The sequence below is a fragment of the Hemitrygon akajei genome, chromosome 21 (assembly GCF_048418815.1).
Source record: "Hemitrygon akajei chromosome 21, sHemAka1.3, whole genome shotgun sequence".
NCBI classification, from domain to species: Eukaryota; Metazoa; Chordata; class Chondrichthyes; order Myliobatiformes; family Dasyatidae; genus Hemitrygon; species Hemitrygon akajei.
Genome location: NC_133144.1, coordinates 9,290,794 through 9,316,902, shown reverse-complemented (window position 1 = coordinate 9,316,902; position 26,109 = coordinate 9,290,794). Strand labels below are relative to the sequence as shown.

The 26,109-nt window shown below is 41.6% G+C and overlaps 1 protein-coding gene across 6 annotated transcripts in view; it reads left to right on the top strand.

Moving 5' to 3' along the window:
* The window catches only part of myo9aa (myosin IXAa), a 354,781-nt gene that overhangs the window by 262,690 nt on the left and 65,982 nt on the right, over nt 1-26,109 (top strand). For 4 of the 6 annotated variants that reach the window (XM_073024759.1, XM_073024756.1, XM_073024755.1 and 1 more), the window contains 6 exons: nt 106-228; nt 3,642-3,791; nt 4,999-5,303; nt 8,964-10,646; nt 21,443-21,548; nt 22,304-22,516. In XM_073024759.1, the coding sequence (XP_072880860.1) occupies nt 106-228; nt 3,642-3,791; nt 4,999-5,303; nt 8,964-10,646; nt 21,443-21,548; nt 22,304-22,516 (2,580 nt within the window). The remainder of the gene's footprint in view (nt 1-105; nt 229-3,641; nt 3,792-4,998; nt 5,304-8,963; nt 10,647-21,442; nt 21,549-22,303; nt 22,517-26,109) is intronic. The other 2 variants (XM_073024757.1, XM_073024760.1) reach the window with 2 other exon arrangements.

The window sequence follows — 26,109 nt, the reverse complement described above, 5'->3', positions numbered from 1 at the left end:
AGTTGTGGCTGGGTAATGCCTTCCAGCAGTAGTGTATCATTTAAAATATGATAATTAGTTGATGCGTTGATGAGCTGATGTGAGATATGTTTTGAAATATTTCAGGAATTTGTGGACCATTTCCGTGTGCTCTTGCCGCAAGGTACCACCTCTTCCAAATGTAGTATTCAGCACTTTGTGAGAAATGTGAGCCTCAACAGTAACAGTTATCAAGTCGGTGAGACAATGGTAAGTTTTATTATATAAAATGGCAATTCTACTGAATTGGACTGGACACGGTACAATATCCATTTGCACTTGCTGGCATGAGTCATGAGAAAGTTAGATGGGTCTGGCATGAAATTTTCAACCTCTCCCCTTCCATTATCCATCTTCATACATATGCCAATACTTGGACACCGGGTTCAAGGGCTAAACTTCAGTCACCAGTGCTGCTTTAATGCTTAATTTAATTTATTTAATTCTTCCAACTCTATGTTCAAATACTATTGCTGCCCCCATCACCGTGCTACTTCCAAAGTTGATTGGAAAGGGACACCAGCAATTTGGAAAATACAGGATAGAGGAATCCCAAAGATGAAGTAATATCCTAAAGGGACATGAGGCCGCCACAGGGAACAAGGGAAGTCAAAGACAGCATAAAAGCAAAAGAAAGGGCATATAATACATCAAAAATTAGTGGGAAGTAGAGATTGGGAAGCTTTTATAAAAAAACAGAACACAACTAAAAAAACATAGAAAAGATGACATATTAAAGTAAGCTAACCAGTAACATAAAAGAGGTTACTAAAAAGTTTTTTCAGATATATAATGAGTAAATGAGAGACGAGAGTTAATATTGGACTACTGGGAAATGATGCTGGAGAGTCCGTAATGGGGAGGAAGCAACAAAATGGCAGATGAACTTAAGTCTTCACTAGAAGGCACTAGCAGAATTCCAGAAATACAAGTGTGTCAGGGCAAAAGTGAGTGGAGTCACTATTACTAAAGAGAAGGTGCTTGAGAAGCTGAAAGGTCTGAAGGTAGATAAATCACCTGGACCAGATGGGCTACACCCCAGGGATCTGTAAGATGTAGCTGAAGAGATAATGGAGGCATTAGTAATGATCTTTCAAGAATCGCTAGGTTCTGGAGGACTGGAAAATTGCAGATTGCACCTCACTGTTTAAGAAGGGAGGGAGGCAGAAGAAAGGAAGTTATTGGCCAGTTCACCAATCTTCAATGGTTGGAAAAATGTTGGAGTCTATTATTAAGAGGTTTTGGGGTTTTTGAAGGCAGATGACAAAATAAGCCAAAGTCAGCATGGTTTCCTTAAGGGGAAATCTTGCCTGACAAACCTGTTGGAATTCTTTGAGGAAATAACAGGCAAGATAGACAAAGGTGAATCAATGAATTTTATTTATTTGGATTTTCAGAAGGCCTGTGACAAGATGTTGTGCATGAAGCTGGTTAACAAGATAAAGAGCCCATGGTATTACAGGGGAGATACTAGCATGGATAGAGCATTCGCTTATTGGCAGGAGGCAAAGAATTGGGATAAATGTGGCTTATTCTGCTTGGCTGCCATTAAGAAGTGGTGTTTAGCAGGAATCTGTATTGGGACTGCTTATGTATGTTATGTATCATTGAAGGAATTAAAAGCTTTGCAGACATTGTGAAGTTAGGAGGAGAGGCTGGTAGTGTTGAAGAAGCAGGGAGACTGCAGAAGGACTTGAACAGTTTAGGAGAATGGGCAAAAAAATGGCAGGTGGAATATCATGCCAAGAAGTGTATTGAACTTTGGCAGAAGGAAAAAAAGACATAGACTACAGGTATTTTCAGGTATTACAGGTATTTCCTAAATGGGGGGTGGGGGGGGGGGAATCAAAGATCAGAGATACAAAGGGACTTGGGAATCCTCCTGCAGGATTCCCTAAGGGTTAACTTCCAGGTTGAGTCCTTGGTCAGGAAGGCAAATGCAATGTTAGCATTCCTTGTGAGAGGGCTAGCATACAAAAGCAAGGATATAATGCTGCAGTTTTATACAATATTGGTCAGACAGCACTTGAATTATTGTGAGCAGTTTTAGGCTCCTTATTTAAGAAAAAATGTGCTGGCAAGCTGTGCCTTAAATATACCCAATGACTTGGCCTCCATAGCCACTTGTGGATTCTGCAGATTCACCACTCTCTGGCTCAAGAAATTCCTCCTCATCTCCATTCTAAAAGGATGCCTTTTGAGGCTGTGGCTGTGTCCTCTGGTATTGGACGCATCCTCTCCACATCCATTCTATCAAGGTCTTTCAACATTTCATGAGGACACCCCTCATTCTTCTGAATCCCAGTGATAAAAGCTTAGACCCATCATATTGCTCCTCGTATGACAACCCTTTCAGTCCCGGAATCATTTTTGTGCACCTTTTTTCAACCCTCTCCAATGTCAGCACATCCTTTCTTAGATAAGGGGCCCAAAACTGCTCACAATACTCCAAGTGAGGCCTCACTGGTGCTTTATAAAGCCAACATAATATCCTTGCTTTTATATTCTGATCCTCTCAAAATTAATGTTAACATTGCATATGTCTTCTTCACCATTGACCCAACCTGCAAATTAATCTTTAGGGAATCCTGCTCAAGGACTCCCAAGTCCCTTTGCACCTTAGGTTTTTAAAAATTTTCTCACCACTTAGAAAACAATCTACGTCTTTAATTCTTCTACCAAAGTGATTGTACAACTAGTCTATTTTACACTTCCAGACACTGTATTCCATCTGCCACATTTTTGCCCATTCTCCTAATCTAAGTCCTTCTGTAGCCTCTTCTCCCTTAAAACTGCCTGCCCCTCCACCTAACTCCATGTCATCCACACACCTGCCCACAAAGTTATCAATTCTCTTATCCAAATCATTGTCATATAACATAAAAAGAAGTGGTCCCAACACAGACCTGTGTGCAACACCACTAGTCACTGGCAGCCCATCAGAAAAGCTCCCTTTAATCCCACGCTTTGCCTCCTGCTAATCAGCCAATGCTCCTATTTTTCCTGAAATACCATGGGCTCTTAACTTATTAAGCAGCCTTGTGTGGCACCTTGTCAAAGGCCTTCTGAAAGTCCAAGTACATAACATCAACTGATTATCCTTTGTCTATCCTGCTTGTTATTCTTCAAAGAATTCTAATAGGTTTGTCAGGCAAGATTTTCCCTTAAGGAAGCCATGCTGACTACAGCCTATTTTATCATGTACCTCCAAGTACCCTAAAATGCATCCTTGACAATCATTTCCAACATCTTTCCCACCAATGAGGTCAGACTAACTGCTTATAATTTCCTTTCTTCTGCCTCTCCCTTCTTGAAGAGTGGAGTGCCATTTGCAATTTTACATTCCTCTGGAACCATGCCAGAATCAAATGATTCTTTAAAGATAATTATGAGAAGAGGCAAATCAGTAGGGTTGACAGGGATAATAAATCAGCGATGATGGAATGATGGAGTAGACTCAATGGGATAAGTGGCCTAATTCTGCTCCTATGTCTTATGGTCTTTATGGTAATACACTAGAATGATTTGCTTCATTAGAGATGCTGTTTCAGGGGATGCATCTGCATCTTTACTTGTTAATACTTCCTTAATTCTGTAATGCTGTTGTGCATGTTCCTCCATAGATATTTATGAAGGAGAGTGAGCGTCAAAGGCTGCAAAACATGTTGCACAAGGAGGTCCTAAGGAGGATCGTTTTGCTTCAGAGTTGGTTTCGCACTGTGTTGGAAAGGCGACAGTTTCTCCAGATGAAACAAGCAGCAATTGTGATACAGGTTTGAACTGAACTGAAAGCTGCTATAATAAAACCCTGTACTCTAGTTTAACACTGAACTTGGAAAGAAGCAGATTTGATGGCAAGCAACAATCAGTAACACTCTGCTGCATCCATTTATTGTCCAAAGTATTGCCTGTTTGGTGCAAACAGCCTGTGCCATAAACCTTGATTATACAACTGGTCAATTTTGTTTGAATCTCCTGAGTCTGGTGACTTTTAAAAATAACTTTATCTTGTTTACTTAACTGTCAATTCTTTGCAGACTTGTTTTGGTTCTCATACATTAGGAATTGGACTAAGACAACCCAAACCAGTTTTCTTTCAGAATTTTTGTAGATTGAACTTGATCGCAGAACTAACACACACAAAATTCCTGATGCTGCCTGTAAGGAGTTTGTACGTTCTCTCGTGATCACATGTGTTCCCTTCAGGTGCTCCGGTTTCCTCCCACAGTTCAAAGATGTACCAGTTGGTAGGTTAATTGGTCATTGTAAATTGTCCTGTGATTAGGCTAGGATTTAATCGGGGAATTGTTGGATGGTGCACCTCATAGGGCCTATTCTGCGCTGTATCTCAACAAAAATAATTTTCTTTTTAAATGCTGAAGGAACTCAGCAAGTCAGCATCTGGGGAGAGGAATACAGGTGTTCCCCCCCCCCCTTTACAAAGGTAGAGCGTTCCTATGAAACCTTTCTTAAGCCAAAATGGTGTAAAGCAAAGAACCATTAATTTATATGGGAACAGATTTCGTAAAGGCAAAAATCCTCTTTGTAATGTGAAAACAGGTTACTAATGTAGGTCTTTTGTGAAAGCGAAGTGGCGTAAAGTGGGGGGCACCTGTAAACAGTCAATGTTTCAGGCTGTTCCTGTTGACTCTTTATTCCCTTCCCTAGATGCTGCCTGACCTGTTGACCTCCAGTATTTTGTGTGCGTTACTCTGGATTTCCAGATTCTGCAGAATCTCTTGTGTTTATTGAACGCAGAGGTGGCTGAAACCAGCCGTTAATTCCCCCTTCCCAACATGTACATTCTCCTCGACTAATTATGCTGTTTTTTTAAAACTATTTGGTTACAAAATTAGGTTAGATGTTCTTTTTTTGAAAAATGCCTTTTTAACAATACTTGTTGATTTTTATGGAAACACAAGCAGAAGTGATGTATTCCAAATTTTCTCTGTTTTACCTCTTTTCAACTTTCCTTTGCAGAATTATTGGCAAAGCTACAAAATGAGGCAGAATCTCATTTGCACAGACTCCAGTGTCTTAGATGCAGCAGCAACCAGTATTCAGGCCATGTGGAAAAGCTACAGCCAGAGAAAGATGTACTTGCAAATGCGTGATGCGGCTATTATTATACAGAGGTGCTGGCGAGGTTATTGCAGGTACAAGCTCGCAGCACTCTGCATTCAAACATATTGGAGAAGGTACAAGGAAATGCAAACGTACAGAGCTTTCAGGGATAGTATCATTAAGATTCAAGCAGCAAACAGAGGATTTGTTGTGCGGCGCAGGTAATTGTACAAGATTTGTTTTTGACTCTTGTATGCCCAAATTTGAACTAATTCATGACCATTTGCAGATATGTATATAGCATATTCGCCACAGATACTCTCACAGCTACCCCTTGTAATTTGCATTCAGGTTAGAAATATAAGAGAGTAACACATAGGAGCAGAATTAGGCCATTTGGCCCATTAGGTCTGCTCCACTCTTTGATCACGGCTGATTTATTTTCCCTCTCAATCCTATATTCCTGCCTTCTCCCCAGAACCTTTCACACCCTTACAAAGCAAGAACCTATCATTATCCGCTTTAAATACATCCAATGACTTGGCCTCCACAACTGTCTGTGGCAATGAATTCCACAGATTTACCACTCTGGCTAAAGGAATTCCTCCTCTTCTAAAGGGATATCCTTGTATTTTGAGGCTGTGCCCTCTGGTCCTAGACTCTCTCACTATTAAATTAAAAAAAAAACCTCGCTACGTCCACTCTGTCTAGGAGTTTCAATATTCCATAGGTTTCAATGAGATCCCCCAAATTCTTCTAAGCTCCAGCAAGGCCCGGAGCCATCATGTGCTCCTCTTATGTTAACCCTTTCATTCTTGTAAATATCCTCTGTTTCTGTTCAATGCCTGCACATTCTTTCTTAGATTTTGGTCCCAAAGCTGCTCACAATACTGAAAATGTGGTCTAACAAATTCCTTGAAGCATTATATCTTTGCTTTTCTATTCCAGCCCTCTCAAAATGAATACTAATATTACATTTGCCTTGCTTGCTACTGACTTAATCTGCAAGTTAACGTTTATGCAATCCTGCGTGGAATCTTTTGCATCTCAGATTCTGTATTTTCTCCCCGTTTAGAAAAGAATCTGTGTTTTCATTCCTACTACCAAAGTGGATGACCATACATTTCCTTACATTGTATTTCATCTTCCACCTCTTTGCCCATTCTCCTTCTGCAGACTCAACACTACCTACCCCTCCAACTATCTTTGTATCATCTGCAATCTTGGCCACAAACCCATCAATTCTGTCATCCAGATCATTGACATACCATGTAAAAAGGGGTTGCAAAACCGACCCCTGTGGAAGAGCACTAGTCACCAGCAGCATACCAGAAAAGACCCCTTTATTCCCATTCTGCCTCCTGTCAGTCAGCCAGTCTTCTATCCATGGGCTCTTATCTTGTTAAGCTGCCTCATGTGTGGCACCTTGCTGGAGACCTTCTGAAAATCCAAATAAGCAACTCCAGTGACTCTCCTTCCGAACGCTCTGCTCTCAGCACCAATCCCAACCTCACTACAAAACCCGCGGATAAGGGGGGAGCTGTTGTTGTTTGGCGTACTGACCTCTACCAGGCCGAGGCACGGCAACAGCTCTCTGATACCTCCTCTTATTTACCCCTTGATCATGACCCCACTAAGGAGCACCAGGCCATTGTCTCCTATACCATCACCAACCTTATCAGCTCTGGGGATCTCCCATCCACTGCCACCAACCTCATAGTTCCCACACCCCGCACTTCCCGTTTCTACCTCCTACCCAAGATCCACAAACCTGCCTGTCCAGGTAGACCCATTGTCTCAGCTTGCTCCTGCCCCACCGAACTCATTTCTGCATACCTTGACACTGTTTTATCCCCCCTGGTTCAATCCCTTCCCACCTATGTTCGTGACACTTTTCACGCTTTGAATTTTTTCAATGATTTTAAGTTCCCTGGCCCCCACCGCCTTATTTTCACCATGGGCGTCCAGTCCCTATATACCTCCATCCCCCACCCGGACGGTCTCAAAGCTCTTCGCTTCTTTTTGGATTCCAGACCTAACCAATTCCCCTCTACCACCTCTCTCCTCCGTCTAGCGGAATTAGTTCTTACTCTCAATAATTTCTCCTTTGGCTCCTCCCACTTCTTCCAAACCAAAGGTGTAACCATGGGCATCCACATGGGTCCCAGTTATGCCTGCCTTTTTGTTGGCTTTGTGAAACAGTCCATGTTCCAAGTCTATATGAGTTTCCGTCCCTCTCTTTTCCTTTGCTACATCGACGACTGCATTGGCGCTGCCTCCTGCACGCATGCTGAGCTCGTTGACTTCATTAACTTTGCCTCCAATTTTCACCCTGCCCTCAAATTTACCTGGTTCATATCTGACACCTCCCTCCCCTTTCTTGATCTTTCTGTCTCCATCTCTGGAGATGGCTTATCTACTGATATCTACTATAAGCCTACAGACTCTCACAGCTACCTGGACTATTCCTCTTCCCACCCTGTCTCTTGCAAAAATGATATCCCCTTCTCGCAATCACTCCATCTCCGCCGCATCTGCTCCCAGGATGAGGCTTTTCATTCCAGGACGAAGGAGATGTCTTCCTTTTTTAAACAAAGGGGCTTTCCTTCTTCCACCATCAACTCTGCTCTCAAACACATCTCTCCCATTTCCCGTACATCTGCCCTCACCCCATCCGCCCGCCACCCCACTCGGGATAGGGTTCCCCTTGTCCTCACCTACCACCCCACCAGCCTCCGGGTCCAACGTATAATTCTCCGTAACTTCTGCCACCTCCTACGGGATCCCACTACCAAACACATCTTTCCCTCCCCCCCCCTCTGTTTTCCGCAGGGATCGCTCCCTACGCGACTCCCTTGTTCATTCGTCCCTCCCATCCCTTCCCACCGATCTCCCTCCTGGCACTTATCCTTGTAAGCAGAACAAGTGCTACACCTGCCCTTACACTTCCTCCCTCACCACCACACAGGGCCCCAGACAGTCCTTCCAGGTGAGGTGACACTTCACCTGTGAGTCGACCGGTGTGGTATACTGCGTCCGGTGCTCCCGGTGTGGCCTTTTATATATTGGTAATACCCGACGCAGACTGGGAGACCGCTTTGCTGAACACCTACGCTCGATCTGCCAGAGAAAACAGGATCTCCCAGTGGCCACTCATTTTAATTCCACGTCCCATTCCCATTCTGCTATGTCTATCCATGGCCTCCTCTACTGTCAAGATGAAGCTACACTCAGGTTGGGAGAACAACACCTTATATACCAACTGGGTAGCCTCCAACCTGATGGCATGAATATTGACTTCTCTAACTTCCATTAATGCCCCTCCTCCCCTTCTTACCCCATCCCTGACATATTTAGTTGTTTGCCTGTTCTCCCTCTGGTGCTTCCCCCCTCCCCCCTTCTCCCGAGGCCTCCCGTCCCATGATCCTTTCCCTTCTCCAGCTCTGTATCCCTTTAGCCAGTCACTTTTCCAGCTCTTAGCTTCATCCCACCCCCTCCGGTCTTCTCCTATCATTTTGCATTTCCCCCTCCCCCCACTAGTTCCAAATATCTTAGTATCTTTCTTTTCAGTTAGTCCTGACGAAGGGTCTCGGCCCGATACGTCGACAGTGCTTCTCCTATAGATGCTGCCTGGCCTGCTGTGTTCCACCAGCATCTTGTGTGTGTTGCCACTGACTCTCCTTTGTCTACCCTGCCTGTTATTTCTTCAAAGAATTATATATTAGTTTATTCAGTTTTCAGTCAAATTGGAGCCATCAAGTATAATTATCCATTAATCACTGAGGGCATTCACTTGACTTTTTAATTAATAAAAAACAAATCAATTTGGTAGATTTCAACCCCTTTAACGGTCAAAACTGAATTCTTGCCATTTGTTTCAGATTGCAGGCACTGAGAAGACAAAAGTTCAAAGAGAAGAGAAAACACTTGGATTGTGAGCAAAAAATGGGACTGGATGAAAACTTGGGGGAAAGGTTTTCTCAGCTCACTGTATTTGATGAAGCCAAATTAGAACTAAATGAGAGCTCTGCTTCAAAGGAGACTGACATTCAGGATGTACCTGCTGACTGTAACGATGTATCTCTAGACATGCAGGGTGGAACTTTCAACTTTGCCAATGTTACAAATTTGCTCCAGGATGTTACGGTGAGGGAGAGACCAAAATCATTGTCTGGAGACCCTGAGAAGCAGAAAGTGGTGCGTGCCAAACGGCACAGTCGGAGAATGAGAGAATTGGAGCAGGCCAGGTTCAGTCTTGAATTGCTGAAGGTGAGATCAGGAGGTGTGTCTCCCTCAGAGGAAGGGCGCTGGTCTAATGAGCTGATTTCTGATAGTGTGAACTCCTTGTCTCCTCAGGGAACACCAGACAGTGAGAGCTCAAGAGGTAGTTTTGAAGTACCCATTGGTGATGATGGCCAGAAGAGACACCTCTATTTATCTGTTTGTGATGACCTAATGTCTGAATCCAGCCTACACACTGCTCAGGATAATCTTTCAACCAGTCCAAAAGTCAATGATCATGATTTATCCACTGGTCCGCAACTCAATGGAAATAACCTATCTTCCAGTCCTCCTAATAACACTAATTGTTATAGTCATGTTTCCGAGTCTCCTGAAATAGCCAGTGGAGAATTTGAATTTCAAATATCAAGTTCTGAAGATCGACCTCCCAGTGTGAGACCAGCAGAGAATCTGTATTCTAGTCCCAAGCTGGATTCATGCTTGTTGCCAGATCACAACAGCGTACCCAGTCACCTGGTGCCAAATGACAACGCTGCTGTAAGCATTGATGACTGTAAGATAGAAGACATTACCACTGAACCCAAACCAAGCAGAGAAGGAGTTGACAAAGCTTTGCCAAACTCTGCCGAGCTTGCTGTAATGGATGATGCAAGCATGGATTCCTTCTCACATACTAAAGTTTTAGAAAAGCTTGAATGGTTGAATGTACAGCAAGCAGAGAGACAAAAGCAAAAACAGCAGCAGGATGAGAAGGAGATGATGGAACAGATAAGACAGCAGACGGAAATCCTTGAGAAACAGCGCAAGGTTTTTGAGAAGCAGGAGAAGGACATGTTTGAGAAACATAGAGGGGAAGCTCTGCAGAAGATAGAGCAGGGCAGACAGAATGATTCTCCTCACGTTCATTTCAAATCTCCAAGCAAGCAGGCAGACAGGCCCCAGTCTTATCTTGTCATGCACTCGGATAGAAAATGGGATTCAAGTTCAGAAAATCCTTCAACAACAAGTACTGAGGCTAAGTTACTGAACACTGCAGAATCTTTTGATACAGACACTATCTCAGGTCTACCCACAGGAAGAAACAGACCAGTGAGCATGTTTTATGAAACAAAAGAACTACAGCCATGTGGCCAACAAGAAATTAATAAGCCAGTTGGCTGGACCCCAAAGCTGAGCTTGGAGTCCCGTGAAACCCTTCCTAATGTAGAGCGTCTCCGAAAGGCTGCACCTCAAAAAGGGAGCGCAGGCACAAAAGAAGACTCAACCAAGGACAGGACCAGTGCCCTCTTCTTTTTGCCAAAAGACAAGAATACCCTGAGCAAGTAAGTTTCTTTTCTTGATGATTCAGGAGTACAAGTAAGCTTTAGAGGCCTGGGTTAAGTCCATTGCGTGGCCGTGTATTAATATACAACACCAGAAGAATGACCAGTGAATGCTTGGTTGTAAGGCAAACCTTGGCCAGAGAGTGATGATGGAACGTTCCAGCTGTGGAAAGGGTCATAGAGAAGTACAGCAAGAAACAGGCCCTTTGACCCATCTAGTCCACGCCAAAACCATTTAAATTGTCTATGCCCATTGACCTGTACTGGGACCATAGCCCTCCATATCTCTACTATCTACGTACCTATTCAAACTTCTCTTAAACGTTGAAATCGAGCTCACGTGCACCACTTGTGCTGGCAGCTATTCCACACTCTCATGACCCTCTGAGTGAAGAAGTTTCCCCTCGTGTTCCCCTTAAGTATCTTGCCTTTCACCTTGACCCATGACCTTTGGTTCTGGTCTCACCCAACTTCCGTGGATTTATCCTATGTATACCCTTCATATTTTGCATACCTCTATCAAATCTCCTCTTAATCTAATATGTTCTAAAGCATACAGTCCTAACCTATTCAATCTTACCTCCAGACCCAGCAACATCCTTGTAAGTTTTCTCTGCACTTTTTCAATCTATTTACATCTTTCCTGTAGGTAAGTGACAAAAACTGCGCAAAATACTCCAAATTAGGCCTCATCGATGTCATATACAACTTCGACATAACGTCCCATCTCCTGTACTCAATACATTGATTTATGAAGGCCCAATGGGTCAAAAGATTTTTTTACAATCCTATCTACATGTGATGCCACTTTCAACAAATTATGCACCTATATTCCCAGATTCCATTTTTCTACCTTTGTTCCTCTGTGCCCTACCATTAACTGTGTAAGACTTACCCTGGTTGGGGCAACCAAGATGCAAAACCTCACACTTGTCTGCATTAAATTTCATCTGCCATTCTTCAGCCCATTTTTCCTGCTGATGCAGATCCCTCTGCAGGTCATGATAGCCTCCCTGACTGTCCACTACACCCCCAATCTTGGTGTCATCTGCAAATCTGCTGATCCAGTTAACCATATTATCATCCAGATCGTTGATATAGATGACAAACAACAAAGGACCCAGCACCAACCCTTGTGGTGCACCAGGCCAGAGAGTGATGATGGAGCATTCCAACTGTGAAACGAATCATAGAGAAGTACAGCACAAAAACAGGCCCTTCAGCCCATCTAGTCCATGTCGAAACCATTTAAACTGTCTACGCCCATTGACCTTCACTGGGACCATAGCTCTCCATATCTCTACTATCCATATACCTATCCAAACTTCTCTTAAACATTGAAATTGAGCTCGCAAGCACCACTTGTGGGCAGCTCATCCCACACTCTCACGACTCTTTACTACCACTTGCTGGCTTCTCTCAAAGTCAGTCCTGATGAAGGGTCTTGACCTGAAACATCGACTGTACTTCTTCCTATAGATGCTGCCTGGTCTGCTGTGTTCCATCAGCATTTTGTATGTATTGAAGAAAAAAAAACTTTACCAGAGCTTTCCGTTTTTGCCTTCTCTCACTCAAGCCTCTCCTTGCTAAAACCTGGAATGACTCTGTTCATTCAGATGATGGCTGCCGCGCTTGTCCCCGCCTTCCTTTAATTTGCTTTTGCTCATCGGTCACTGTTCAAAGCTCAAGTCATTTGCTTGTCTGTTCCAGGAGTTATGACTTGGGGAGTTTGCTGAGTTTTTTTTTAACAGGAAAAGTAGGATGCTAGATGGCTGAAGTAACAAGTGAACAAAGTACACAAATGTTTGCTTTGACTACTTAACATGTCAACTAAGGAAGATTTTATTAGTCACACCTATTAGAGGTTAAGTCCAGGTGACAGTTAATTTTGCTTTGTTGAAGCGTATACACTCCTATACATAATAAAGTAGCCACTGAGTGTATGTTTGTGGTCTTCTGCTACAACCCATCCACTCCAAGGTCCGATATGTGCATTCAGAGATGCTGTTCTGCACACCATTGTTGAAAAGTGTTGTTATTTGAGTTACTGTCTCCTTCCTTTCAGCTCAAACCAGTCTGGCCGTTCTCCTCTGATCTCTCTTACTAACAAGGTGTTTTCAACCACAGAACTGCTCACTGGATGTTTTTTTGTTTATCACACCATTCTCTGTAAACTCTAGAGTTCATGAGAATCCCAGGAGATCAACAGTTTCTGAGGTACTCAAACTATCCCAACTGGCACCAATAATCATTCCATGGTCAAAGTCACTTAGATCACATTCTAAATGATGGTGGGACACAGCAGGCCAGGCAGCATCTATAGGGAGAAGCACTGTCGACGTTTCGGGATGAGACCCTTCATCAGGACTAACTGAAAGTAAAGATAGTTAGAGATTTGAAAGTAGGAGGGGGAGGGGAAAATGCGAAATGATAGGAGAAGACCGTCTCTGGAGATGGCTTATCTACTGATATCTACTATAAGCCTACAGACTCTCACAGCTACCTGGACTATTCCTCTTCCCACCCTGTCTCTTGCAAAAATGCTATCCCCTTCTCGCAATTCTTCTGTCTCTGCCACATCTGCTCCCAGGATGAGGCTTTTCATTCCAGGACGAAGGAGATATCTTCCTTTTTTAAACAAGGGGGCTTTCCTTCTTCCACCATCAACTCTGCTCTCAAATGCATCTCTCCCATTTCCCACACATCTGCCCTCACCCCATCCGCCCGCCACCACACTTGGGACAGGGTTTCCCTTGTCCTCACCTGTCACCCCACCAGCCTCTGGGTCCAATGTATAATTCTCCGTAACTTCCGCCACCTCCAACAGGATCCCACTACCAAGTGCATCTTTCCCTCCCCCCCCCCCTTTCTGCTTTCCGCAGGGATCGCTCCCTACACGACTTCCTTGTCCACTTGTCCCCCCCATCCCTTCCCACCGATCTCCCTCCTGGCACTTATCCTTGTAAGCGGAACAAGTGCTACACCTGCCCTTACGCTTCCTCCCTCACCACCATTCAGGGCCCCAGACAGTCCTTCCAGGTGAGGCGACACTTCACCTGTGAGTCGGCTGGTGTGGTATACTGCGTCCGGTGCTCCCGGTGTGGCCTTTTATATATTGGTGAGACCCGACACAGACTGGGAAACCGTTTTGCTGAACACCGATACTCTGTTCGCCAGAGAAAGCAGGATCTCCCAGTGGCCACACATTTTAATTCCACGTCCCATTCCCATTCTGATATATTTATCCTTGGCCTCCTCTACTGTCAAGATGAAGCCACACTCAGGTTGGAGGAGCAAGACCGGCTGGGTAGTCTCCAACCTGATGGCATGAACATTGACTTCTCTAACTTCCGTTAATGCCCCTCCTCCCCTTCTTACCCCATCCCTGGTATATTTAGTTTTCCCCCCCTCCTCTTTTTTTTCTCGCTTTCTGCCCATTACTCTGCCTGTTCTCCATCTCTCTCTGGTGCTCCCCTCCCCCTTTCTTTCTCCCTAGGCTTCCCGTCCCATGATCCTTTCCCTTCTCCAGCTCTGCATCCCTTTTGCCAATCACCTTTCCGGCTCTCAGCTTCACCCCACCCCCTCCGGTCTTCTCCTATCATTTTGCATTTTCCCCTCCCCCTCCTACTTTCAAATCTCTTACTATCTTTCCTTTCAGTTAGTCCTGACGAAGGGTCTCAGCCCGAAACATCGACAGTGCTTCTCCTTAGATGCTGCCTGGCCTGCTGTGTTCCACCAGCATTTTGTGTGTGTTGTTTGAATTTCCAGCATCTGCAGATTTCCTCGTGTTAGATCACATTCTTTCCCCTTTCGTATATTTGCTCTGAATAACAATTGAACTTCTTGGCATTGCATGCTCTTATGAATGTGCTGCTGTCAATGATTGGCTAATTAAATATTTGCATTTATGAGCAGGTGTACTTGTAACCTAATAAAGTGGCCACTGAGTGTAGATTTAGAAAACTTTGTGAATCTGGCAAAAATGCATTAATGTAGAAAGCAGTGCAATGAGCATTGTGTTCTTCACTGAGGTAAAGGGTGCAGTCAGAACCTACAGACAGTAATTGGGCTTTGTAAACAAATTTTACATGCAGGCAATGATTAACTAAAGTATATTCTGTCCCTTGACATTTTGTTTGTACTTGCTTCCACTGGTCCATATCAGAGCATCTAATTATTTTGGTAGGTTATGTTCATAGACCTTCTCATCAAAATGAACAGTATATACAAATGTACAAAAGTGAAGGTGAAAGTCTATTGTGACAACCTGATCTATATGCAACCTTATTCACAGTTTTCCCAGACCTATGTAACATTACTTCCCAGAGAAGCAAAACAATGGTTCTCTGAGAAACAAAGAAAATTAACAAAGCAATATTATCCATTCATGCCACAAAGAATTAACTACTTATGTTTATCTGACCCTAGTTGTGTGATGATTTGTGTCGATGACATTTTGTGTTTAAAATATTCAAATTTGACCTCATTATAGTGTTGCAGGGACTACTCAGAACATTGACGTTCATATAAACGAGGACTGAGTGTCCTCATAATCTAAATCTAATCTAAAGCTTCAAGGATACATGGCTTCATTAAGCAGAACATAGAATACAAGAGCTGGAAGGTTGTGGTACAACTTTACAAAGCATTGGTTAGGCTACAACTGGAGCATTGTGTGGTTACCACATTGTAGGAAGGACATCATTGTTTTGGAGTGAGTGCAGGGGATATTGTTGCCTGGGAACATTTCAGAGGAAAGACTGAATAGACTGGGATCTATTTCTTGGAGTAAAGAGGCTAAAGGGTACCTTGTTTGTATATGCAAAACTGAGAAGGACATAGATTGGGTAGATAATAAGAAACTTCCTCACAGCAGAGATTATTTAAAGCTAGCAGGCATAGGTTTAGTGTAAGATGTGTAGAACATTTCAAGGAAATGTAAGGAAGATTTTTTTTCCTACTCAGATAGTGTTGGGAATCAGGAACACTAGTGACCTGCTAGTGAACACACAATATTTGAAAACTATCTACATGAACATTTAAATCACTGAGATGTGCAAAGCTTTGAACCAAGCACTGGTATATAAGATTGGCATCAATGGGTACTTGTTGATTTACGTGGACATTTTTTTAAAAAAAAACAATACCAATACAACCATTGGTCTCCTGAACCAACGTGGAACCTGTGCAAAATTGCATTCTGGACTGTGATGGAGATTAGGTGACTGGAGGTGTAGAACTGTAGTTCTAGAGTGTGGCAGAACTGAAGAATTCAATAGAGCCCTGAGGAAATTTTAAATGGAAATGAAGGAACAGTTTGCAAGAGAATTGAATGAAAGTGGCATCCAATAAAGTTACAGGCACAGAGTCACACAGTGTGGAAACAGACCCATCAGTCTATCCATCCATGCTGATCAGGATGCCCACTTGAGTAAGTCCCATTTGGCCATGTTTAACCTATATTCCTTTAACTCTTTCCTATCCATGTATCTTTCCAAATGTTGGTGTACCTGCCTCAATCAGTTCGTTTGGCAGTTCATTCCCTGTCTCCTTAGAGAATTAGGAAAATATGCCACAACGTTTGTGTATAGAAGTAGAATCTAAAGTTGGTACATGTGCTGATGGAGTTCACTCTTTTTGCAGTATAAATAGGGAAGACATTGAATATCTACAACATTCATTAAGTCACTTGCTAATCAGTGTTTTGAGAGCATATAAACCTTTTTGGGTTTTTAATTTAGAATAAATCATAGTACTTTTGAAATGGTCTGTTAAGAGTTTTCCCCTACATGGTTTCTTGTTAGCTGAAATAAGTAATATTTGGCAGTGTTGCAATACAAACCTGTTCTAATTTGGGTAGGTTGATTATGAAGGATCGGATGTCTTGAAGATTGGTTGTTGTGCAGATTGCCCTTCAGAAGAAAGTAGCATTTGTGCCACGATGGTGCCTGGCAATGCCCATAAAGGGAGGCTCACCACTTACTTTTGACATTTGTTGGCTTTATAATCCCAGCATCAGCATCCCAGATGCCACCATTTATCAGCCACATGAAACCATGACAAGGAGAGCAGTTAAGAGGTGTTGCTCTGTAATGAGTGGCTTCCTGACCCATTAAAATTTTTCCCACCAGATGCGAGGTACAAGTCCAGAGCATTATAGAATCCTTTCCATTGCCTTGAATGTGTTCAGCTTCCTGTGATTACATGGGTTTCCTCCCACATCCCAAAGGCATGCATTGGTTGGTTAATTATTCTTGACATGTAAATAATTGGAATTGGTTTATTATTGTCACATATACCGAGATACAGTGAAAACCTGTGTATACTGTTCATACAGATCATTTCATTACAGTGCATTGAGGTAGAACAAAATAAAACAATAACAATGCAAATTTTAAAAAGTGCAGGTAGAAATAGGGTGCAAGGTCATAAGGTAGGTTGTGATGTCAAGAACCCCTCTTAACATACTAGAGAATCATTTAATAGTCTTCTAACACTGAGATAGAAGTTGTCCTTGAGCCTGATGGTACATGATTTTCTTCCTGATGGGAGCAGGGTGAAGAGAGAATGCACATATAAAAACAGGGAGAAGTTAAAAATGTGTGCAAATACCCTTATCAGCTTATGTAAGGATAGAACCGGGACACCATCTGGTCCAGCTGCTTTCCACGGGTTTGCTATCTATAAGGCTAACTGATCGAATCTGGCAGTGTTGAGAAAAAAATGGGAGTAGTGGAAATGATTGATGGATTTGATGGGCTGAAGAGCCTCCATATTATGTGGCTCTGCAGTGCAGCTTAGCAAGACTTTATTCACCACCTTAAACAGTCATTCCCTCCACATCCTGTGTATAGTGGTTGTAGTGTGTTCCATCTGCAAAGTACACAGCAGTTTGCACTGCACCAACCAAACCTGTACATTCCAACTTAAAGAAGGGTAAGGCCAACTGACGCAATAACACTGTCACCTGCAGTTTCTCCATAAGACATAGGGCCATTCAGCTCATCGAGTCAGCTCCACCATTCCGTAATGGCTGATCTATTATCTCTCTCAACCCCATTCTGCTGCCTTCTCCCAGAAATCTTTGACATCCTTACAAATCAACATTTCAACCTCTGCTTTAAATATGCCTAATGATAAAAAATTCCTCCTTATTGCATTTCTAAAGGAACATCCTTCTATTCTGAGGCTGTGCCCTCTGGTCCACCCACTATCCGAAACATCCTCTCCATGTTCACTCTCCTCCAGGTCGCATGCATCTTGATTTGGAAATATATTAATTGTTCTTCATCATTAGGTTTAAATGCTGAAACCTAACAGCATTATTGGAGTTCTTGAATCTTATTGGTTTGCTACCAATTGGTGGCACAGTAGCTCAGCAGTTAGTGCAACACTTTACTGTGCCAGTAATTGGAAAATCATAGTTCAATTCCCACCACTGTCTGTAAGAAATTTGTACATTCTCCCTATCACTGCATGGGTTTTCTTTGAGTACCTCAGTTTCCTCCCACATTCCAAAATATAATAGGTTACGGTTAGTAATTTGTGGGTATGCTATATTGGCATGGAAGCATTGCAATGCTTGTGGGCTGCCCCCAGGACATCCTCAGACTCTGTTGGTCATTGACACAAACCAACACATTTCACAGTATGTTTTAATATACGTGTGACAAATAAGGTTAATCTTTTTAAGTCTTCACTTCATTGTGGGAAGTTAGGGACTGGGCAGTATTTTCAAGTTCAAGTTTAATTGTCATTCAACCATGCACATGAATATGGCTAAACAAAACAGCATTCTTCTGGGCCAAGGTGTAAAGCACAGTACATACAGTCACAGCACATAGTTAGAATAGCATATACAGTCTCAAAAATTAGTATTAACACAGGTCCCTGAGTGGCATGACCTGTAGATTAATGGTGCATGGAATGTTGTCCTGAAGTCACGTTTCTGTAAGAGAAAGCATGCAGCAGTTCCTCATCTTGTGCTGTCAAAGGCAATCCAGCTTGTCTTCCTGGGAGTGAACACTAGAGAGCAGCACTAATGGGAGAGCTGCCCTGCAGGAGCCAGCCCCCAAACTGGTACAGATACCAGCGTGCCTGCCGAGCCTTTTTCTCTCCCACATGCTAGTGGCACTTCTTCCCCTAGGTGGCTATAACAGGTGACACTAGTCCATTCAAAAATCAAGGCCACACAGCTCCCCTGTCTTTTGTCTCACCAATGAATCAGACCCAATATTTTGTATTACCAATGTCCATCAGGGTCTTGCAATCACAAGACAAATGTTCAAGATGCACATTTACACCATTTGGACCCAGAGTCTACTGCAACCAAGTGTGCTGCCGCCATCTTAACCGGAAATCCTACAATAATTGCTGGACTTGCCATTGATGCCCAGGTTGCAGATTTTTTTATTAGAAAGTTCTATTCATCCATATATTCAAAGTTTTTAAAAAATTTCTGAGCTACTGACTCTCAGTTTCACCTGCTTGTGGCTGTACTTAAGTAGTGTTTAATTTAAAGTGTGAGTCATTAATTGGGTGTTGCAAGAGTGTTGTCTAATGACTATGTAACACACAGAAGAGTGTAATTTAACAACTACTGAGATAAGCATAACAGCGTGCTTTGTCATTTATAGCTCCAAATTATTTTCTTGGATTTCTTTCTATTTTACTGAAGAGTCGATGAGGGAATTATTAACATGGAATTAAGTATTGAGTAATGTTCAAGGCAATGAATAATATTCTATTAATAAAACCATGAGACATAGCATCAGAACTAAGCCAATCGGCTCATTGAGTCTGCTCTGCCATTCCATCATGGCTGATTTATTATTCTACTCAACCCCATTCTCCTGCCTTCTCCCTAATTTAGCCTTGACACCCTGACTGATGAAGAACTTATCAACCTCCACTTTAAATATACTCAATGACTCAGCCTCTGTCTGTGGCAATGAATTCCACAGATTCACCACCCTCTGGCTAAAGAACTTCCTCCTCATCTCTGTTCTAAACAAACATCCTTCTATTCTGAAGCTTCGTCACACTGTACGTTATGGGTTTGTGTAGCTCATTTCCCAGCTTCGGAACACAAGTGTCCTACCACTAATGAAGTACTCTTGAAACGTAGTCACTGTTGCAGTGCAGCACCATCAGTCAATGAGGTCACTGATTGGATCATCTAGTGTTACTGAAATTAATGAAGCTTTGGCCAGGATGGGAGAGAAATCCCACTGCTTTGTTAGACTCCTGGGATCTTTTATGTTCAGAAGACAGCCTGGTTTTATTTTAATTTTCATTCTGAAGTACATTAGCTTTTGATAGTGCTGCACTCCCTCATTGCTGTATTTAAGATTGTTTGCTGTCATTCTTTAGAACATGAGTCCCGGTGTGTCCTAATTAAACAGGATCCACTGTTTCTGTGGATTCATAAGGAGAAGGAAATGATTGTTACTCTAATGCACCAAGAAAAACACAATAAGCATAAAGAACAGAATAAAAAACAACAATTATAAATATAAAAGCAGTCCTATAAAATGCAATGTATAAGCAACTATTATATACAGTGGATTCTGTTTAATTGGGACACACTGGGATCAGTACATTTTGGCCCAATTAAGTGGCTGGCCCAATTAAGTGGCTGACCCAATTAGTCAAAATTTCATCAAAGTAGTTAAAAGATATGTTTAAAAAAATGACAAACTAGTAACGATTAACTGAGTAACAATTTATCTATGAAATACAGAACAATTTAGAACACTATCAATATTTCTATATACTATAAAACCGTGCATTAGTTCCTAATAGATATCGACAGAGGAATTCATCTGCCATGTTCTTTTGATTGTAAATGAACAAAATCAGTGCAGGCACCTGGTGTAGACAGTGGACAACCAGCATACAATGCTTTGGATGATTACACTCTCCAAATTTTCATTTTCATTGTAACACTCAAGATGATTGTCAGTATCTTCAAATTCCCTTGTATTTTTTAACTTATTGAAGTAGTGAAATCATTTCAATTTCACTCCTGATCATTTCTGGCATCTCCAAGCCTGAATGTTTGAAACAGCAGTGAGGAAAGCAGTTCCGACTTGTCTTAATGCTCATTTCTCGCCAACTATCAGTGAGAAAAATCACTGCTTTTTGAGCACAAACCTAAACAAATGACACTATTTTAAAAACTGATTGTTGTATGCACAGTGTAAAATCTGACAGCCTGTGTGTGACTGACGATAGTTAGGAACTGTTTGGCAACAGTCTTCTGCCCCAATTAAGCTGTGTGGTGTCCCAAATATTCAAAGGGAATTCTGGCTATTTTAACAATTTAGTTCTTGTCCTTTAAGAATTGTGCCAAATAATCGTCTGCCCCATTTAACCAATGGCCCAATTAACCGATCCACCATGTATATAGTATTATATGTATGTAAATTGACACTAGTTGTTGTGTATGTAGTCATGTGATGGTCATTGTGTTTTTCTTTGACCATTGATCCCGATTGTTTGTGTCCTTGGTGTATTTGGGTATTATTTATCATTAATATCAATGACAAATTAATATTAAGACGCACAGTAGCTTAGCAGTTAGCATTCTGTTTTAGAGCACCAGCTGTAAGATCGGGATCATATTCCCAGTGTTTGTATGTTCCTCCCATGGCTACATGTTTTCTTCGAGTGTTACAGTTTCCTCCCACAGCCCAAAGGACTAGGGTTAGTAAGTGGCTGCAAACAACGCACTTCACTCTGTATTGTTGTTTTAATGTATATGTAACAAATAAGGTTAATCTTTTATTTTACAGTATTGACAAAGATTATGTGAATCTGGAAAAATATCCAACTTTTTCCAAAGACGATGAAGCTTTCAGAGAAAAGATGGTGAAAATGTCACAGCCAAAAATAACTGATGTAAGCAATTTAAATCTCTTTGTTAGATTATGAAGTTCAGGGTATGATGAATCCGTTGGTTAAGAGAGCACAAGACTGTGGTGAATGAGATTTATTTAAATTAAATCTTGTAAAGTGTCCAACTGCAGAACCTAACAAGACCACGATTCAACCTTAAGATTTATTGTACTCAATCCACCTTTACACTTGAGTTTTCATAAGAAGCATAAAAAGATTCAATCTTTTATTTTGTTTCTTTATTTTTTTCACCCATGCCCTATACCCTGATGAAGCAAACTGGGTTAGGTGACAACCACCTTCCTGCAGTTACTACCAAATAGTTTATTGGGGGTTATCAGTCTTTGACTGTTGTGGGTATGGGTGGGGGCAACAGGAGTGGGGAGATATTGTATCAAAGCACAGTTCTGTCCCATTACTCTAACTTAACATTCCAACAGAAACTGCAGGGTGGTGATTGTAGGAAGGAGCCATCATGAATTCAATAGAAATGCTATCCAGCTTGAAAATCTCTGACTTCTTTAAGTTAATGCTGCAGCTGTATGTTCTTAGTCCTGCAGAGATCTAAATATGTTTTTGTTAAATTTAGCAATGGCTTTGACCTCTTGCAATATTTATATTCTTCACTACTATAACCTGTCTTTTTATTAGTGTGTTTTGTGTAGTTTTCCTCGAGGCTTACGGTGATCCAGTGCGTCATTGGGATGCTGTCCTCATTGTTACGTGTTTTGATTTTTGTGTGTTGTTCGGTCAATCAGGTTGCAAGACCAGTGCACAAAAAGAGAGCCCGCATGGCGCGGACCCGCTCTGATTTCTTGACTAGAAGCTGTAACGCTGAAGGGGAGGGCGAGACTGAGGAAGAGGAGTATGATGACCCCTCCATTGAGCCCCCTCTCTCCCCCAGCCAACCTAGATCTGAGCTGAGGCCCAAGGACAGTGCCGGACAGGCCTGTTACAGTGACTCAGAAATGGTAAATAAATTATGGCCAGTTGGGTGTGAGGCAAATCTTGGGAGCATCTCTTTGCTAACCCTTACTATGGAGTAGAAAGCAATACTGACATCTGGAACTGCTTAACTTCCCCACCTTTCAGATTTTAGAAGGTAACACTCAATTCATTAGCACAGCGGCTTATCCTGTGGATTCCTGTCTCATGTCCACTGTGTTGTGTACTGCAGTTTTATTTTTATGCACAGTCTTTAATGTTCTTAACCCAAACGATTTTTCAGTTTGTCATGCAGAATATTAGTTGCATTATTGACAATGGTACAATTGTATTTCAGCAGATTGAGATATAATAAGCACATCCCACATTATATTTATTGAGTAGGATTTATTTTAATAAATTGCAGATTTTACTGCCGGATCTCTGAATTCAACACCCAAGTGACCAGTATTGAGATGGATTCCTGCAGAATATACATATAAAACATCTCCAGAAATATGAAATAAAAACAGGAAATTCTGGAAATACTCAGCAGGCAGCTTCTGTGAAGAGAGAAACAGAGCTAACATTTCAGTTTGATGACCTCTCACACTGACCTGCTGAGTATTCACAATGCTTTCTGTTTTTATTTCTGGAGTTCCTTTTGAAATATAGAATCCTGAGATTGTTGCGTTTTAGGCCCTTTTCTCAATTCTGAAGCTGCACAAAATTGTGTTGGTACTCCAGAATAATCACACATTATCACACACATTTAGTCCATTGCCTGAAATTCAACATATTTTCTACTCTGTAGGTTTTACTAATTTGACTAGCAGACTTACATTAAAATATTTCGGTGCATCCCATTTCAGTTGCTCAGCTCCAGAAGCATTCACTTGCTGTTTTAAGTTACTCAACTAATAATAAAAATAATAACTTAATTTATAGATCACTTTCCATACAGATGATGTAGTTCAATGGAATAAAAGTATAAATATGAAAATAAAAATAAAGATGAAAATAAAGACATTATTTAAAAGCCATGTTAAATAAATAGGTTTTGAGCTGACGTTTAGAAGTGACAACTGAGTCTTACTGATGCTGGCGTTGCTCATTTCAACCCAAACAATAACTCGGCATAGATTGGGGTAAAATGGAGAGAGCAAGGTGGACCTTCTTCACATCTAATTTTGATAGAGCATGTTATGAAGATTGGAAGGAACTCTATTTCAGTGATACACTTGGTTAACTATGAGGCAAGAACTCACTTCACAAGTGAAATATTAATTACTGCAGCAACCCAAAGGATTTAACCCAGCAAGGTTTGACATTTTCAAGAGAGACAGTCCACAAAATGAAGGATACATAAAGAAAGGTTCTTCTGAATGTGATTGAGTGTTTCCTTTTATTGCTCTGGAAATCCCTGCTAAACTGTAGATTATCTGGTCATGCTGTTATTGAACTGGATATGGGCCATTCTGTTACTAAGGTGATTTTCTACACTAGCCCCTTCTACTTCCCTGAGTTGTGATGGCCATCACAGTATTCACCTAGTCATCCTTATTTACCAGATTATTGCATGCCATAACTTACCTAATTGCACTGCATTAGTTTGCATATTTACTTTGCTTTCTTCATAATTAATGGCTCCAATCAATCTATATTCTAATATTTCAGTTTTATTAACAGCATGTGGGGTGGCTAGATGCTACTGCCTTTATTCTTCTTTCCCTGGCAGTTTTGTATTGACTTTATAAATAAGTGCTGAGAATTTTTGTTTATATTTTTTTAAATAAGTGTGAACTATCAGTATAATTGTGAATATTTTTATGAAGTGTCTCTTATGGATGTTTTTCATTTAGTTTGCTGTTTTAATTTTCTATCCAAGATTATCAAACAGTTTCTTCCAAGGTATGTCATATATTGACTGAGGGTTTTATTTTGACGTATCAGATTCGTTCAGGAGTGTATGGTGATGCCCATGTCTGACTCCCCTTATCCACCCCCTTACCCTCATGCCGTTACAGCTTGCAAATTGCTTTCTTTGTTCACACAAAAACACTAAATGCTGAAAAAGTAGAGCAGATCAGGCAACATCGGTAAAATGAAAAAGTTAATTTTTTTAATTTTCTTGCATATGTGATAGTGTCACTGATGATCTGTAACCTGGGGACGAGTATTGCTGCTGCACATGGATTGTAATGTGTATAAGAGTGAATGAAAGGCCCTTGTGCGTAGATGCTTCACAATATAACTCCTACAAGTATTTTTTAAAAACAGAGTCAACGTTGATGACTATTTGGAAATTGTACCAGGAAAACAATTGTTACAATAATTTCCTTTCTAATAGCAGCTCATGATCAAGTTGAAAGTGTAGGTCTCAGTGGAGTAAGTGATAAGATGTTAATAAACTTGGATTGTCGGGTGTCTGGTTGCACCAGTTCAATGGATATTGGGCTGCTAAAGGGAAAAATAGTGTTGGCGCGTGACCTAGTGGATAAGGCATCGGTCTAGTGATCTGAAGGTCACTGTTTTGAGCCTCAGCTGAAGCAGCGTGTTGTGTCCTTGAGCAAGACACTTAACCACACATTGCTCTGCGATGACACCGGTGCCAAGCTGCTTGGGTCCTAGTGCCCTTCCCTTGGACAACATCGGTGGCGTGGAGAGGGGAAGGCTTGCAGCATGGGCAACTGCCGCTCTCCCAGACAACCCTGCCCAGGCCTGCGCCCTGGAAACCTTCCAAGGTGCAAATCCATGGTCTCATGAGACTAACAGATGCCCATATAAAGGAGGATAAAAAGCAATATTTTTGGCTTTTCAAGTAAAGTTGCCAGTCACCCAGAAACTTAGAATTCAGTTAAAGCAAGCAATGTCCACCATCGTATGTCTTAATAAAATGAGTTGACCAACTTAGTTTCATCACTGGAGAAGATTAATGAACTGCTGAAGTATGGTTCAAAACACATTCTATAATGTGATTAATGTAACACTGGAGATGAAATGTTCACTAACTCATCAATAGCTGAACTTTATATTTTGTGTGTTTCTTGTTGGATATTCTTAATTCATCACCTTAAACTGTGACCTCCTGCCACCACAGTTTGATCAATCAGAAGTAATATAGCTGATGGTTTCCCTTGGTACACTTGAAGGACGTTATTTGCAGTTGGACTCTTGAAAGTCTCCCACCATTCATTATACTTTATTCATCTGATAATAATGACCTCTTAGATGGAATTGGAGGTAATAAGGGCCCATGGTTTTCAATTGCCTCAGAGTGCTTGAAAAAGAATGTTTATGCAATGTTGAGTGGGGGTGGAATAGATAGGTCTTGCAGTTCTCTTATCATTGTAATATTAAATAATATCCATTATAAACCTTTAACATTTTTGGAGAGGAATCTTGAAGCTCCAGAGGTTATTGTTTCTTTTTGGGTAAATCTGATATCCATAGAAACAAGAGTTTAGAGAGTTCTAACAGAATCACTTTTATAAACACACATTGTACTTTCCCTAGTGCATTTCCCCATCTTGTCTTGAACTTCCCTCCCAATAAATTGGTTTTGCTTTTGTTGGGAGTTACGTTTAGAATCTTGTGTGGAGTTGGGTTGCAACAATTTGTGTGGGAAAGAAGTGCAGGA